The 18,311-nt window shown below is 37.9% G+C and overlaps 1 protein-coding gene across 26 annotated transcripts in view; it reads right to left on the bottom strand.

Annotated features, from left to right (window-relative positions):
- Ssbp2 (single-stranded DNA binding protein 2) overlaps positions 1–18,311 on the bottom strand; it is a 245,871-nt gene that overhangs the window by 16,971 nt on the left and 210,589 nt on the right. For 13 of the 26 annotated variants that reach the window (XR_003950464.1, XR_003950466.1, XR_003950465.1 and 10 more), the window contains 5 exons: positions 14,080–14,147; positions 8,567–8,615; positions 5,488–5,523; positions 3,940–3,994; positions 339–409 (listed from right to left, as the gene is read on the bottom strand). Coding sequence is in view for 22 of the 26 variants with exons in the window: in XM_030247377.1 (XP_030103237.1) it covers positions 339–409; positions 3,940–3,994; positions 5,488–5,523; positions 8,567–8,615; positions 14,080–14,147 (279 nt within the window). In the remaining 4 variants the exon portion in view is untranslated. Of the gene's footprint in view, positions 1–338; positions 410–3,939; positions 3,995–5,487; positions 5,524–8,566; positions 8,616–14,079; positions 14,172–18,311 lie in introns of all 26 variants that reach the window. The other 13 variants (XR_003950463.1, XM_030247371.1, XM_030247376.1 and 10 more) reach the window with 1 other exon arrangement.

Genomic DNA, 18,311 nt, shown 5'->3' with positions numbered 1-18,311 from the left:
GCAAGCCAGGGGAAGCAAGCCAGTAAGTAACCCCTCCATGGCCTCTGCATCAGCTCCTGCTTCCTGACCTGCTTGAGTTCCAGTCCTGACTTCCTTTAGTGATGAACAGCAGTGTGGAAATGTAAGCTGAATAAACCCTTTCCTCCCCAACTTGATTCTTGGTCATGATGTCTGTGCAGGAATAGAAATTCTGACTAAGACAATTACCTTAACAGAAAAATGTCTTTGCTGTCTTTTTTCAGTTTTATCTATCCTGTGTATTTACATATAAGCATAACATTTATATTTATTTGGATCATTACTATATTGTAGTTCAAATACATTTAAAACATATTTACATTAGGTCTGTTAGGCCCAGGAGGTACTGCATTCATTAAAGTATACATGTTGTCTCCAGAATTAGTTGAATCTGAAACAAAACATGACATAATTAATATCTCCACAAAAGCCATAACAAAATAATAACTAAAGGTGATCCTAGCATACATAGAAACTAACAGCTAGATACACACCTGACATCATCATTACTAATGCAAACAAATACCTGGCAGTCATTTCTGACCCAGACTTTAGTGTTCTAAAGTCGTACATTACAAATGAGATGTATAAATATTTCAGTAATTTAAGTCAATTGAATATTACTTTAAAAAACAAACACTGCAATATTTTCTTTCATAAAACATGGATTGATTTTTACTCCATAAACAATAACATGTATACATATCAGACAATTTTAAAACTTCAAATTTAGTAGCTTTCTTAGATTTCCTATAGAAAAGAAAATTAAATTTTAGGATAAAGCTGGTAGAATATACTGACTTAATTTCAAAAGTGAGATTACAGCAAGACTAGAAAGACAAAGTGTCTTGCTTAAAGTTAAAGCCAGATTCCCCTACTGTCTTTCTCTCCTTTTAGAGATACTCTTGTTCTATGGCTTTGGCTAGCCTGAACCTCACTTGGTAGTCCAGGCTGGCCCTGAGTTCACAGTAATCCTCCTGTCTCAGTCTCCGAGTTACAGACATGAATGGCAACACTCGAATTTCAACAACTTTTTGATAGCCTTTTTTAGTCCTTTTTTATATTGAAGAAGTATTAGTTATGAGCCACAGTTTTCTATTTTCTTACAACTATAAAGTGTACTTAGCTGTGTAACAATAGATCTTTATTTTGAAAATGAAGTGTTTGAAAAAAATGTACTGATTGAGAGGGTAAAAGAATATGCTTCCCCATAGCAGTGACCATAGAGAGAGATATCTAATTGTTTCTGCCCCTTTTGCGTCTCACTAGATATTAACTGGCTTGTGACTTCACTATGTGTTGCTTAGAGTGAGTGAGACATTATTCACTGATCATTTATTAACAGTGATCTATGAATCTCACTGCTAGATTTAACTTCTGAGACAGGGTCCAACTATGTCTATCTGGCTATCCTGGAACTCACTGTGTAGACCCAGATAGCCTCGAATTCATAGAGATGCACCTGCCTCTGCCTCCCAAGTGCTGGGATTAAAGGTGTGTGCCAGTATGCTCAGCTAGATATTACTTCTAGAGTAGAATGCATCCTAATAGTCTATGCAGCCCCTCACGCTGACTTGGTTTTGAATACAAAGTGAGGTCACACCTATTTCAGTGGTTCTAACTTGTTCTTTCTTGCCCATTACCTGCCTTGCACACCTTCGCATTTTTATTGCTGCTGAGCATCTTACCCACTGTCACCTACTGAAAATTACCAATTCTCATGGCAACTGCTATTTCTTTTCTTTCTCTTTTTAAAAATCTATTTGTTTTTTAAATGAGTGCTCTGTCTGCAAGTACACCTGCAGGCCAGAAGAGGGCATCAGATCCCTTTACAGATGCTCTTAATTCAGTTACCACGTGGGTGCTGGGAATTGAACTCAGGACCTCTGGAAGAGCAGCCATTGTTCTTAAGCACTGAGCCATCTCTCCAGCCCCTCAAATGCTATTTACTATGAGTTTTCTTTCCCCTGAGCATGTATCTGAGTACGCATGCTCTCCAGCCAAGGCAATGCAGCTTGCTTGCATCAGTTAATGCTCCGCTAGTCTTCTATTCACAACTGGCCATCAAGAGTCCGTGGGAAAGAAAGGGACTGTGTCTTACTTAGCTGTGTGCCTCAGACAACAAATTAGATTTACTGTATTTAATCTGTCTAAAGAGTTCTATCATATTTTAGAAAATTTTACATTTCTTTTTAAATATATGAAAACTTTAAATGGATTTTATCCTTTACTTTTGGTGAAGAAAAAATGGATTACAAATTTAAATATGCAAGAAATGAATTTATCACTTTAAGACTAATTAAACATGTAATTTCATTCAAAAGATAGGAAATCATCAAAGGAGTAAGGATGGTCTTCTAGGAAATGCCTGGTTCCTTTGGACTCATGGACGAGCTTTACAATAAAGTGTATCTTAGGGCCGAGGACCAGCTCATCATTAAAGGATGAGTCTACACAAGTACGCAGGCAAGGCTGGCAAGATGGAAAGGGGATCAGGTTGCTCATCACCAGCTATGCTCAGTGTGGCTTGAAGCTAGGCTCTAGTCTGTAGAGACACACCACCAAGCCCACGCTAACTTCATAAATCACACATTAACATCCCAAAATCAGAGTGAAATGCAGGGGAGGAGATCAGCCGTGTCATTCCGTCTCAGATGGATTCTGCTTCATTTTCAATATGGACAGTTTGAAGTTAGAGATGATGACATGTTTATGGGAAGAAAGAAACCAGTAAGGTCAAGGTAACATTTTGTATTACTAAATTTGGTTTTAAATAAAAAATATAAAACAGGAAATTATTTACTTGCATTATTAACAATAAAGACTTTTAAACTTCTGTATATCTTAGAGTTAAATCTAAATATTTAAGAACATTTGACATTGCAGTGAGTCATACTAAAATTATTTTCAACTATAAACATTTCTTACCTGCTTTAAAACCAAGAAACACTGAAAGCCTGTAATCATTTTTTCTTTATTAGAAATTTAATAATTTCACTAATGCTAGGCTAGGAATTAAAGGTGGTTTGTGTAACTATTGAGAACAGTAAATGAGCATCCTCATATAGAAATCCTGGATTCTATCTCCACTCATTTATAGCATTAGGGTTAGAGAGTCATCTACTAGCCCTTGACAGGTGTTCTATATAATTTGAGAATTTAAATTTCAATTATTAGTCTTCGAATGTGTTTAATACTTTGTATGAAATTCTCAAGAGAGAAAAAAGAAATGCTAATGCTACTTGAAAGAATTATGTTAAATTATTATGGATATACTGAAGAATGTCTTATTTTAGAAGATTAAAAATCTTTCACTACTATTTAGTAAACTTGTTAACTAATAAATTCCTTTAGATATGTAGAATAAACAACACTGTAAACACATCCGTACTTAGTAAGATAACAGCTATGTGAGTGGGGTCAGTTTGCTAACCTAAGGGGTCAATGTCTTTTAATGTTTTACTCCTGTAGAGTTTTTGTTTGAGTTGGAGGAGATATGGATTCTTTTCAGTTTTAAGGGATTTTTAGTAAGTTGAATACTGGGTAGTTCATTTAAGTCAACACATTGCTCGTGCTAACTCTTTGTTATCCATACAGGAGAAATTCTCTAAATGTTTAACGGCAGCAAAGCTGTGGGGGACAACTCTCATAGAGGCAAGGGGAGGGGAGGGTGGAGCGGGATGTGGGGTTGATGGAGGGGTAACTGGAAGTGGGATATCATTTGAGATGTAAACAAATGGAATGATTAGTTTTAAAAAAGGGAGGGGGAAGAACTAGATAGCTTCCTACTTGCCTCCCCCCCATATTGTTTTTAATCATGTGGAGACAATGAAAATTCCAAAGTTTATTCAAAAACAATTTCTATACTCTGGTTTTACCCTAGGAGTTAAATGCCCATGTAGCTAGTTTGAATTACAGTACCTGCTGGACTAGGCATGATGGGTGTTCCTGGTGGTCCTCCACCTCCCGGAGGACCCTAAATAATTACACAAAATTTCAGTAAAAATAAAGCATTTCATTAAACAACATAAGGAAAGACAGAAAAAGGTTATACTTATCTCTATAGTAACCCAAATTTAAAAACAAAGCAACTATATTTCCTCTGTAATTTATTTTCTTGATGCACAATCATCTCAATATTATGCAAAACATAATTTAGCCTAACTATGTTGAGACTGTTTTGACAAGTTTCCAAAAACAATGAGCCTGTAACACTGGTTTATTATTCATGACTTAATCACATCACCTATAATGAGGTTAAGGAGAAAGTATTTAGTAGGGCCTTTACAAATCAACAAACTACGAATAATTCCCTTGTACGTTGCTATCATATTCTTACATTTTGCGTCACTGGAACTTACTAAAGCTAGCAAGGCATTCATTCACACAGAGTGTGAAGAGATGCCCATTTAGACATTATCAACCCGCTGCTGCTGTTTCTGTTCTCTCAGCCTTGGGTCAACATGGTACAGCATCACTTCAGTGGGAAATGGGACATGCTCCTCACCCTAACCAATGCTGGAGGGGAGGCTGCAGCTCCATATCCAACTGCGGGGGGAGGGGGGGAAAGCGGCACTAGGCAGTGCTGCGGGTAATTCTGACAACTAAGGGCACCGTATAGGTAACGAGTTTTAGAACTTTTATCTACAGTAATAAAGTAGTATTTCTGCAGGGTAAACCGCTCACTAACTTTCTTCTATGCATTCCTATTTACAGCACTCTCGCTGCACATCACCTCTGGAAATTACCCTTGGAAAGGCTTCCTACTTTATCATTTCATCTTGGCATCTCTGTTAATATTTTTTTGTAAAATAACTTTTCCCTTATGCTATCCTTCAGGTGTAACAAGGAACTTAAAAGGGGTGATGGCCAAAGGGTCACTGTGACTTTAAAAGAGGAGGTCCAAACCCTGGCTTCAGGTCCACATGAATTATTGAGAAAAGTTAACATGTATAGATGGTAACAAGGAAATAGTTTTGTTTTGTTTTGTTTTTTCCAATCTCTAGGAATAGAAAAAAAAACCAAAACTAAAAGATCCTTCCAAATTATTTCTTTATTCTCCAGTCTAATCCACTTTGTTGCTGGGATAGCTTTTTATGTTTTCTTAGCCTTCATGTGTGGTGAGTGGGGCTGGGGAGGAGTGTGTGCACTATGCTTGTGGAGAACCGCAATCAAGCGGATCACTGTAATACTGGGAATGGCTCTCTTGATGATTGGATAGAGTATTGTAGTAGCTTCTAGAAACATATGCCAAAGTAAAGCAGAGAACTGAAGGCAATTCCAGCCAGACTGGTAACTGTTTCCCTAATGAACATCAACATATGTATTGTGGTTGGCATATGCAACAACTCAAGATGTTCACTTCTTGGTCAATACACAGGGCTCTTCTTAACATCTGGGCACCAATTTCACTGCTCAAATAAAATGTGACATCAATTCTTCTGAGCAAACAAACCCAAATGTACTTACTACGTAATTCCCAGGAGACGCTGAGGAGTAGGGTATCTGGAACATGAGCACGACAGAGACAAATATTTTGATTCATGTGACCACATGAGATTGAATTAAATGAATTGACTTCTCTTTATCACATTAAAAATGAATCAAAGGTATAATAAAACACAAAGGAACTTGTATATGTGTAAGTGCCAAAAAAAAATCCAGGCAACTATAATATTATATTGAATTCACAAGAAAATGTAGATTTCACAAGAGGAATTCAAAACGATAGCTTCAAATTATATTGGCTTGGGTCAGTTGTTTCCACTGGGTGATACTAATGAGATATTCTATAAATAGAAAGATTATATATACTCATACAGCTAAAGCCCGGGAATCTCAGATTAGTATCCTGTGCAGATGAAACTTACTGCTACTTTCACACAGTACATGTGAATTCTTACATTCTTCACTTAGTTAATATTGACGCAATAAAAGGAATTTGATGTCCAAAGACTGAGAATTTATGAGGATCAAGTCCAAACAAGAGGCTGTTTTCTAGATGAGATGGTTTTAATCCCCAACACTCTGATGACACAAGTGAAGAATTAAAAATGTACCCTAAAATAACCCCCTAAGTGTAGGTGGCATAGGTATACTTAGACATTTCCTTTTCAACAAGCCCACTAGCTCACTGGCATGATGCAGTCCATACAATGATGTGTCTCCCTGGAATGAGCTAGTCAAGGCCAGAGTAAGATCTGAGTGGTGAAGGGAAGCGTGGACTCTGAAGAGTCCCTAACTTGTCATAACACCACACTAGTGTGAAGTCATAAATAAGGAAGTATGTAAGCCATAATGCCCTTTAAAGTATTTGATGATTTTTTGGAACTATTTAACATTAGGCTATTTGAAAAGGCTTTCTCCTTTTGGTGTCCTTGCTTTCTGCAAGCACAAACCACATGTCACCAGAGCCTCTACTTGACTGTGGGGTTGAGCCCAACACACCGCAGTGCTACTGTAGGCCCAGTCAGTAGTTGGGAAGGGGCTTACTTCCCCTGAGTACCAAGGTCTCTCACAGCATTGACCTTGAACTTAATTTGCTAAATACTTTACTTTGGTTTCCTGTGCCTCTTTCAGTTCACGATCTACCCAAACTCTTTAATTCTATTGTGTTTAAATGCAAACATTTGCCCCTGTGCAGGGCTAATACCCTGTCAGCTCCTAGGAGGAATGTCTTCTCCCTTGTCTTCAGCAATGGCCACTGTTTTCCTTCTCTGATTTGTTTAACACCTTTCTTACAAGGTTAAAGTTGCAAGACACAATCTAACCATCGTTTAGTTCTTTGTTACTCCCAATATATTAAATTCCTGAACTTTTTTCACTATTTCTCTTCCCTTTTTGAGAGTTCAGAACCTTTGTACTAAGATTTGAACAATTCCTTTGCCTGAAACCTTGTCACTTTTAGGAGGAAGAAGAATTCTTGGGCTGTATTTATCTACTTCTTTGGTATAACTATTTTCATTTGTCAGATTTCACATTACCAAATGGTTCTTCGGTTTTCTGACTCTAAATCAGCATTTGGGCTCCTATCCCTGGCACATAACTGAGCCTGTACTTTTGTGAGTTGTTAGAAGTATCTAATAGTATAGTATAAAAACATACATTACATCAAAAGACAGAAATACCATGGGAGTGTAGTGGTAAATCTGAGCTGGAAATCTGGGTACACAGGAAGAAGGTGTAGATGAGGAAAGATGAGGCAAGCCAAAGGAAGGAAAGGGAATGAGAGAGTGCACAGTATAATCGGGGAATGCTATGGATTTTTTTAAAAAAATTTTTTATGGCTGTTACACTGTAAGACTTACAGGCTGTGTAGTTAATGATAAGACCACATGATTGGACCAGGAATGACTGCATGCTATAGGAAATAAGAGGTTTTATAGTGTTTGGATGCATGCTTCAGTACTGTGACTCTATGGGAACTAGGCAAAATGAATCAAGTAGACCAGTGCAGAATCTCAGCCAAGACCTGGCAAAGGGACCTGTCGACCTCAATAAGCAGGATTGGAGAACTGAGAGTTGTTTCACATTCAATGGCAAATGGTGTCATAACTCCAGTTCCAGAGGGTCCTATGAGTGCTTTTGAATTCCATGGGCTCCTATCCACATGTGGTGCTCTTACATACACTTAGGCAAGCATGCGCATGAGCGCACATGATGCTATGTATATATTTATTTTATTATATGAGTATTATATAAATATATATAAAATAAATATTTTAAAACATGTTAAAGTAAGACCCAGATAATAAGTAAGATCACAGAGCTAGAGGGTCAGAATCATTTAACTACAAAAAGCTGAAAGGAAATTAAGGGTCAAATATGTTGCATGACTAAGCTAGAAAGGAATTCTGCACCATAGTACTCACGATTGTAGTGGTTTGAGTAAAGGCTAAAGCAGTAACTTCTCCTTTTAAGATGACTGGTGTCATTCTAGTTTCTCAAGAAGGAACGGAATCAATGACCCTGTAAGTACTGATGGTGGGGACGGCATCATGCATTATGCCAGTAGAAAGCAGGAACCAGGTTTTAGTGGGTTTTTTTTTTTAATTAAAAAAAACTTGTACTGTATTTTCTTTATGGTTAATCACTTATTTTCCTTAAAGGGGTTTCCTCCTCCTTCCCCTGTCAAATCAGTAAACTGATTAATATAATGCTGTGCAAAAGATGTGATGTCACGACAAATCCTTGTTCTACTAACCCCTTTCATACTTTCCAGTTAACGGTACTTCCCTTATTTTGACTTGACTTGGGTTGTGTGGGCCCAGGAGGAGGCACAAACTACTGTAGTATGCTTACTATTTCTACCTTTACTTTTGAAAATCCGACTGAAATTTTGAGAAGGCGACATAAAACACACATTTGCGTAATGAAATTTAAAAATACATAATTTCAAAAATAAGACTCACTTTTTTCTAAAAGAATATAAACAACACTGCTTTTGGAGCAACTACTTTAAATGCATAGCCCAGCAGGCTATGGAGCTCTCCAGAGCAGCAGGCTTTTCACTGCTAAACGTTACAAAGTGCAAAATATGTATACTCACTGAATTCGCATTTGTTGGGTTTGGCCAAGGTCTACCACCACCTGGACCCCTACAAAACGATATGACAGATTAATTCAACCTGAGCCTCAGTGGCTCCACAGCAGACAGTCCTGTTTGTGACATAGTTGCCATGCACCATGAGAGTCAAGTTTGTAACATAGTTGCCATGCACCATGAGAGTCAAGTTTGTAACATAGTTGCACCATGAGAGTCAAGTTTGTAACATAGTTGCACCATGAGAGTCAAGTTTGTAACATAGTTGCACCATGAGAGTCAAGCTCAGGTATCACTCTAGTCATCTTTGTGGGTTTTCCTTGAATGCAAAAAAAAAATTACCCCAGAAAACAGTTTCATGTAAAGTTAGTTTAATATTGTTTATTTTTATAAACAAAATTGGAAGCCACCTATACTAGACTATATATGCTCCTAAATAATTTTTAGCAGTTTTAGAGCAAAAGGGATCAAATACAGTTAAAAATAACTCAATCAGTATGGGCCACATGTGTATTATTCAAATGAAACTATTTGTAAAATATCTACATAAATGGCACTCTTAAATACAAATAAGCAATATGCAAACTTGTGTCCTTCTATGAAATAGTCTTATATGGTATTGTATCCTCTAGTGCTCATGGTGACTTAGTCCTGGGAAGCACTGAGTCTGGCATTAGTCTCACTGCCAATACCACTCTCATATGTGGCTCCACTGAGTTACTAAGCCATGGGTACCATCATCTGCCAGAGAAGGATGGAGGATTCAAATGGGCATGCTCTATATTATAGCTCTATAAATTTGTTATTATAATATATATTATACGATATATACTATATAAACTTAGATTACAGCTTTATCAATGTTATTGATTTAAAATTCATAATTTTAGTTGAAGATAGTAGAGAGAGGAAGTCTTAAAATGAAAGGAGATATTCTATGCCAATATATTGCTTTATTTTAGAATTCAAGAGAATGTTTTATATTTTATACTATATAAACAAAATTAATGCCCAATTAAATCAAATTCATATACCTGGGCTGTGGTGTTAAGTACATTTGAATAAATATTGTCTTATGAAAAGTAGACTATTTTCAACTTCCCTTATTTTATTAGGTTACTGAAAATTCTCTTTAGAGTCACTAATCACTAAGGCAGTGTAATATTCCATTTTTAAAACATCCTTTGTTTGGACTTTCCTTCAGCCTCCACTGAGGGGTTCTGCCAGCACCTGACTTAGACAGATGCAGATACTTACAGGCAACCATTGGACTGAACCTGGGCATCCAAATGGAGGAGTTAGGGGAAGGACTGAAGGAGCTGAAGGGGATTGCAGCTCCATAGGAAGAACAACAATAGCAATTAACTTGACCCCTCAGAACTCCCGGGGAACTAAGCCACCAAACAAAGAATACACAAGGGCTAGTCCATGGTTCCTGCTACATATGTAGCAGAGCACTGCCTCATCTAGCATCAGTGGGAGGGGAGGCCCTAGGTCCTGTGGAGGTTTGATGGCCTAGAGAAGGGGAATGCTAGAATGGTGACGTGGGAGTGGATGGGTGGGTGGAGGAGCAAAGGGAAGGGTTGGAATGGGGTGAGAGGTTATGGAGGGGGAACTCAGGAAGGGGATAACATTTGAAATGTAAACATTCCATATGTAGCAAAGGATGGCCTAGTCGGCCATCATTGGAAGGAGAGACCCTCGGTCTTGCTAAGATCATATGCCCCAGTACAGGGGAATGCCAGGGCCAGGAAGCAGGAGTGGTTGGGTTGGGGAGCAGTGCAGGGGAAGGGTATAGGGGACTTTCGGGATAGCATTTGAAATATAAATGAAGAAAATATCTAATTGAAAAATGAGAAAAAAGTACCTTAAATCTAGGCATCTTAAATCTAAAGTAATAAATATTAAATAAAAACAATGTCCAAGTTACTTATATTAGTAGTGTTTGCTTGGAATCCTTACAACTACTTTAGTTTGAGCTTGGTATTCCCTAGGAGTGTAAATAGAGGAAAATGGTTTAAATCCCTCCTTAGGCTCTATTCCAAATGCTCCAAGTGGAATCTCTCCTGAGGTGATACTGATGATAAGGACAAAGGTGTGACAGGTTTATAATTGATTATTGAACACTTCTGAAAGATGATTTACATACAGGATTCAGTGTCCAGATAGACATAAAATGATGGAAAACAGGATGCACAGATGTTTATCAAGTAAAACATCTGAGTAGGGAGGTGTAGTCACATAGTGTGTCTGATGCAAAATAAAATGTAATGAAGAAACTGGGAAATATTTGTCTTAAAACATTCTAGAAAATATTCAAACCATAGAAAAGTTTAGTGCTATGATGATATATAGTTAGTGATCTCATAACTTTGAATACGACCAATTAAGACCGCATGAGTCAGGCTCACAACATGGCTCAGCAGGTAAAGAAAGGTGCTTGCTGCCGAGCCTCCCTCCTGGCTGGAGCTCCATTCCCCAGAACCCACCTCTGACCTCCACTTACATTCTTTAGCATGTTCATCAAGACTTATGAATAAGATATATAAAATATTTAATTTAAAATATGTCGAATAGGGCTGGAAAAATGGCTCAGCAGTTAAGAACACTAGCTGCTCTTCCAGAGGTCCTGAGTTCAATTCCCAGCAACCACATGGTGGCTCACAATCATCTATAATGGGATCTGATGCCCTTTTTGTAAAGACAGCAACAGTGTATTCATATATAGAAAATAAATAAATCTTTAAGTCAGAATTTTAATTTAATTAAATAACATAAATTCTTTCTTTAAAAATAAAACAAAATTGCTAGGCGCAATGGTGCACATCCATCCAAGGTCCCAGCACTCGGGAGGCAGAGGCAGGTGGAGCTCTGTAAGTCTGGGCCAGCCTGATCTATAAGGTGAGTTCCAGGACAGCCAGGGCTCCACAGAGAAATCCTTTCTCAAAAAAAAAAAAAAGGAGAATTAAATAACATCACTGTTATATTTCTTATAAAGAACATCATTTCAATTGCTTATATTAATCAAGTTCCAGAATGCTGCATTTCATATTAAATTTCATATCATAGGAATTACATGTGAACTCATATAAATGCACTATAAAATTCCCCAGATAGTGCTAAATCAAACACCTAGTGGTTTTAAATAACAACTAAGTAAGCAAGTAACCTCCACTTGCTATGAAGCCACCCGGCCTATCAAGCGGCTAACGTAGTGTTTCACAAACAGTATTTTAAATCAAAGTTAGGCAGATGAGCCTTGTTTAAAAGCAAAGAGAAAAAGGAAATGTAAAAGATTCTTGGTATTCGTGATAAGCGTCTATTTTGATGGACCATAGGAATCATGACTATCAAGAAGCTAATTCTCTTATGAAACTCCCTCACTTAAATGAGTAAGTCCCCTTGGATCCTTGCAGGTACGGTGGCAGGCTAGAGCACAGCATGCACTGCTTGGGAGCCCAGGCTGCCCATTTCACTGTGGTTATATTGTCATGGTAAGTGAGGAGTGGCAAGTAGGGGACACCATGCCTTATCTTCCAAGTTTTAAGTGTCCAACGGGGTTTTCTCGTTTTTCTTTTAAAATGGCATGAAGAAAGCCTTAGATTCCATTTGAAAAATGGGGTGGGGGTGTGTGTCACATATTTAAAGATAAGTAATGATGTGAATTTTAATTCAGCTTATGTGTATAATGAATATACCTTTCTTTGATTTTTCTAGGAGATAACAGCAACGCAATGATTACCTTCTCTGATTAGAACTTCATTAATTACAAGCTTCCATGCTAGAGAAAAATATTTATTATGCCTAAATATGTGTATGTATTTTTCATTGTCTCAGAGAATCCTAGTTTACTAAAAATGAAAAAAAAAAAAAACAAAAAACAAAAAACAAGACTCCAAAATAAAAGAGAATAGTAACAAAAAACAGGGAATAAGCTTATAAGACTTCATACTCTTAAAAGAGCGATAAAACCTTACATAAGAGAAATTATTTCAAACTATCAAAACTACTTAAGAAGTCCACATAGCCCTAAAAAAAAAATCCTACTAAGAGTTTCAGCCATATTTTTAGTTTTGAAAGCACATGGAATTAAAGAATATTCACATGTGAACACATAAGCACATATATGGGGAGAAACTAGATCACTTTAGTAATTGAGTCTCTCAAGTCACTAAGTACCAGCAAGCCCAGGTTTATCTCAAGTTGGCTAAGCAGTTATCTATAAAGCTGAGTACTACACCAAACTGTATTAGATATGTTCTTATCAGTTGCAACAACCTGATTGATCATACTATTCAAATTTTATTAAAATATATTGATTTTTAACTTGAGAATCTAAATTAAGTTTGATATATTCCTCTGGCCTACTGTTAAGAGCTCTAGCTTTGACATAAGCACAAAATATCATCCAATCTTTCTATAGCAACCACTAATAAAAGGGTGAGCCTTTGAGGAGTTCAACAAGAGCCAGACTTCATGTCTATCCATTTTTATTACAAAAGTGAAAGTATTGGAGGGAAATCTGACCTACTTTTCTCCCTGTCCTGTTAGTTTTGAGTCTGCCTGGTATCCACTTATTAACCTATTTTCAGTTTTAGTAAAAATTGCATCCTATGAAAATGGTTTCAGAAGCTTAAAAAACCCTGCATACATCAAAAGAGCTTATTTCACAGTGTGTCTTCATGTCACCAGATGAGAGCAGAGTTGTTTCATTTAATATGTAAGGAGCTAAAAGCAGGCAGCTGGGAAGTGAAGAAGAGGAGAAGCTCAGAAGCCTGCATGGAGCACACTAGCCACGTCTGAGGCTACATCCCCTTGGTGGTTCTCTGGTCCTCTGGTGAATTCATAAAAATCATTAACAAGATTACTGTATACAGGCCTTTGAGGGGAGGCTGGAGAATGCAAAAGAAAAATGCCTTACAAGTTGCACTGCAACAGACACCCATTCCTCTTTCTGGACTAGAAAGGATACTGCTGTAAAACAAACACGTTCAGTGTGAGCACCCCCCAGGTACCCACACCGTGGGTTTTCAGAGACTCAGCTCTGTGCTGGGATTAGTTCTTTAACACAGAGGACAACAACCCAGGAATTCTTTTGTGATAAAAGTGGCTCCCATGACACAAACATAGACATATGTTTATAAGACTTACTAACTGTACTGCCGGCTACCACAAAGAACTGATTAACATAAATAAAATTTTCAAGAATCAACTTCTGTAGAGTTAGTACACAGTTCAGGTGTCTGCATTTCTTCACAGCGTTTATATAGATTCTATATGAATCTATACATAATTATTAAAAAGCAACAGGCTAAATGTTGTCGATTATGGTACCTAAAGTACAAAAACAATTGAAAGTTGCATCGGAAGAGAAAACATGATAGTAAGCCATGAAAATGAAGCAAAACCCACACACTCAAGTCTCGGTGAAAGACACTGGTTCTTCAAGCTGCTTAACAAAAGCATATAACTTCAGAAGACAGAACAGTCACTACACAGAGTAATAAGCTTTTGCTTACATGTTCATTCCAGGCATTCCAGGGCCACCTAAAGCATTCAGTGGGGGTCTCATTGCACCTCCATAGTTCTGTAATGATAACCAAGGGTCAGACTACCACAAAACAAAAAAACAAAACCAAAGAGGAGGGGGGAAAGAAAGGAGAGCAGGTTAATGACTTCCCTAGGCAAGTCCTGATTGGATAAGGCCTGTGTAATTCATTCTCTGAAGGGTCCACTCTTGTATTTTTGCTTCTATTTTAACACAACTACTTTGGTCAATGCCATTTAAAAGATCTATCAATATGAGAAATCACTGGATCATGTTGAATGATTAATGTATGATCAAAATTATAACATTTAGCATATCTTTATTAGTTATCTAATATCTGTACATTAGTTACTTTTTCAAATAAACATCTCATAAGTCCAAAATTAATTTTTTAGATAAATTATTAATTCAGTAGGTTTGAAACTATTAGATAAGAAAAATTTCACAAAGTCTGAAAGGAAATACAACAGGTAAACCCAACCCAAGAATGCTGACTATAAGCTTCTATTTAGAGTAAGATATCCAACATGGAAATGCACTCCTTACAAACACCAAACTATCTGAGAACTAAAACATACTGGAAATATTCATGTATGACTTATGTGACTCACAATACCTACTGTGTGCATTAAAGGAGAAGAAAGGCAGTTCAAAGGCTTTTATAAGCACATCATATTTTATGCTAGCTTACTTTAGTTGGTAATAATGGTTAAATGCAACTTTTCATGTTAACATGTTAACACATTTGACAGTCAGTGACTTTCACATTTGGTTTCTGATGCTAATCTTCCTCTTTTGACCATTCTATTCCAGTTACATTGCTGGCTCCATAAGTTTTGATCATAGTTTAAATATTGCTTTTCCTTAAGTTTTAGCTACAGTATTACTTTCAATTACTGCACATCCATACGTAATCTTATCTGCTACAATCTGTCCAAATACTGCTTATCCCTTAGGATTTTGAATCTACTTCATCATGTGTCACTAAGTTCCTAGACTATGCTCAGGTTGGCAGTGCTGGTTCTGCCTGGCTGCTGCCCATGCGCAATGCACACACACAGAACACACCGCCACCTGCTGCGGCTGAACTGTGTGTTTACTGCTCCACAGGCCTTTAGCATCACCTGCTATATCACAGTCCGTGCTACAAGTTTCCAGAAATTCTTTGATGGCTTTTCCTTTTTATAAGTATCCTACTTGGTCATCTGCCAGAGTCTGTGGACTGCAGTAGTGAAAGCTGACAAGGTGCTCCCCTTAAGTGGGAAGGCTGCTGCATTATCTTAACTGGGGTTTTCTCCCCAGTATATTCTGTTTACTTCCCCAGGCATTTTTTAAATCACAGTATTACCCATGTCACTTAAGAGTTACAATGACCCAGATCATCTGTCAAATAAACTCAAACTCCTCAATGTGTCCCTGTAAGTTCTTCACAGCCCAGCCCCAGCTATGCTTTCTGCTTTCATTTCCTACATGTTCAACTTCTCCTAGTTGTATCTCTAGCCTACTGGATTTTCCAAATTAAAGAAGCTATACTTTCATAACCATGTTAACTCATCCTGCAGGAACACCTTGGAGGAGGTGTTAAGAGGACCAGGAGATGAATCAACGAGGAAGCTGGCTAACTCTAGGTCCACAGCATCACTCAGCTGCCTGCCTAGTGCTCCTCCTGCTGCTCATCTGCCTTCACTGCCTGGAGATACTGCTTGCACTCGGGTGTGTAAGCAGTAGGGAATCATTTCTAACCACACCAGTCTTCAGTGAGAAAGCCAGCTAATTCGGGTCAAGTATAGAGATAGTATGGATAGGAATTAGCCAAGGATTTTGGAGCCACATGTGTGTGGTAAAGTCAGGCATGGACACTTCACAGGGAAGTCTGCACCTTTCTCCTTGTACTGGCTAGTTTTGTGTCAACTTGACACAGCTGGGGTTATCACAGAGAAAGGAGCTTCAGTTGAGGAAATGCCTCCATGAGATCCAACTCTAAGGCATTTTCTCAATTAGTGATCAAGGGGGAAAGGCCCCTTGTGGGTGGGACCATCTCTGGGCTGGTAGTCTTGGGTTCTATAAGAGAGCAGGCTGAGCAAGCCAGGGGAAGCAAGCCAGTAAAGAACATCCCTCCATGGCCTCTGCATCAGCTCCTGCTCCCTGACCTGCTTGAGTTCCAGTCCTGACTTCCTTTGGTGATGAACAGCAGCATGGAAGTGTAAGCCGAATAAACCCTTTCCTCCCCAACTTGCTTCTTGGTCATGATGTTTGTGCAGGAATAGAAACCCTGACTAAGACACTCCTCATCTGTGAGTTTTAGGAAAGTGAACATTCCATGGATGTTCCTTGGAGCTCTGGGCATAGGAATACATTAGCTTGCATCTCCACTGCCAGAGCACCACAGCCTCACCACCACTCTGCCTTTGTGACACGGGGTCTTCCTACACAGTCCAGTTGGCCTTGGGCTTGAGACAGTCCTGCTTCTGCCTCTGAAGTTCAGGGAATACGGGTAGATACGACAGTAGCAACTCTTTTACATGAGCAACTGAGTCTCTTAACCTATTTCCTTACCTGTATGTCAATAATATTAATTTCCACGTAGACTTTTGGTAGAATAAAATGAGATATAAATTACCAGAGTGTTCAATGAATTAAAATATGGCACTTGCTACTTAAAAACTGTAGCTGTTATTTTTTTTTTATGGATGTTAATAAAACATAACTGTACCCTTTCCCCTCATGCACCAGGTTTCCTCAGCTCTAAAGCAACATTTCTCTGCTCATGTGATGGCTCCTTGACTAACTGCACAGGGGGACATACTTTGTTTTCTAGGCATTTAGTATTAGATTATAGCCTTTCTAAGTGCAGCTCTATTTCCTGCTGAATAATATGTACCTTGAAAACAGAAATCCTATTTCATTAACCTTTTTATACTCAACAGTCAAGTCAAATGTCTGACACACTGTAGACCTTCAATAAATGATGAGCTAATTAAACTGAATTGTCATAGGAAGCAAGAGATTATCCAATATAATACATGATTTATAGATATAAAATATTTTCATTTTGTGAATACTATTCTAAATCACAAAATGATCAAGAAGAAAAGAAAGAATAACAAAAGGCTTTCCATGTGCTTTACCCCAGGCAGAGAGGGAGGGATGGGCGCACTTAAAGCTGATGGCATTCGTACTCTCCCATCTGGTCTAATCTCTCCTCTACTGCTCCTCACACAGTGGCATTCAGACTCTGTCTGCTTGGAACCTTTAGCGTCTTTTCTTGACTGGGCAGTTTAAGTATTAGGAAGTTTTATCCTGTAGTAAGCTGAACTTCACATTTTAGGTTGTATTTAGCTGTATGAAATTTGTTCACTCTATCTGTGAGTTATAAATTCTCATTTCACATTTATCTACCCCAACGATCTGATTTTTAAATGTGCCTTGTATGTACCTTATTTACACTTCAAAATTCTAGCTATATCATTTAAGTGACTATTTCCATTAATCCCACAGATCTTGCTGAGTCTAAGGACATAGGCTAGCTACATAACTCATAGAAACAAAGGAGAAAGTGATTTCAAGTACAGTATCAGAAGGTATTTTATCTGATGAAATAATTTTGCTTTTCTGCTGAAGCTAAATTTAAAATCATTTTCTGCTACTGTCTTTGGATGGAAACTGATTATAAATATGCCTTGATTTGGGCTAAGTGTTTCTGTTTTCAGCCACACACTACACATTAACCACACTGCCACTGTGGCCTGTGTGGACTTGTTTACCTCACAGGACTCAAGGTCCATTATGCTAAGTATATTTCTTTGTTTCACTCTTCAGTTGCTCCCAGAAATGACCATCTCTCTTTACTATATATACCTTAAGGTCAAAACCACAGAATTCATATTTAGGGAAAAATTACGGGGACTGATCAATAGCACAAGCCTTTATCCTAGCACTCTAGAGAGAGGCAGAAGGAACTCTGCAAGTTCAAGGTCAGCCTGGTCTACAGAAGGTATATAGTGAGACCCCGTCTCAAACAAAATAAACGTGTCTGTCTGTCTGTACATAAGGCTGCAAACACCATTCCAGAGCCTGTTTCTACACTACAGGTATAAAGAGACGGGATGGTCTACCCTTGGGTGGCAGCTACATGGTAAAATGTCTATTGTAAGAATTATTTTTCATTATCTTTTAGGAAATGAAGTTGGTTTTTTTTTCACA

Source organism: Mus musculus, chromosome 13, assembly GCF_000001635.26.
Source record: "Mus musculus strain C57BL/6J chromosome 13, GRCm38.p6 C57BL/6J".
In the NCBI taxonomy this organism is placed as follows: Eukaryota; Metazoa; Chordata; class Mammalia; order Rodentia; family Muridae; genus Mus; species Mus musculus.
The sequence above is the reverse complement of the archived record's forward strand: the minus strand, read 5'-3'. Positions and strand labels throughout refer to the sequence as shown.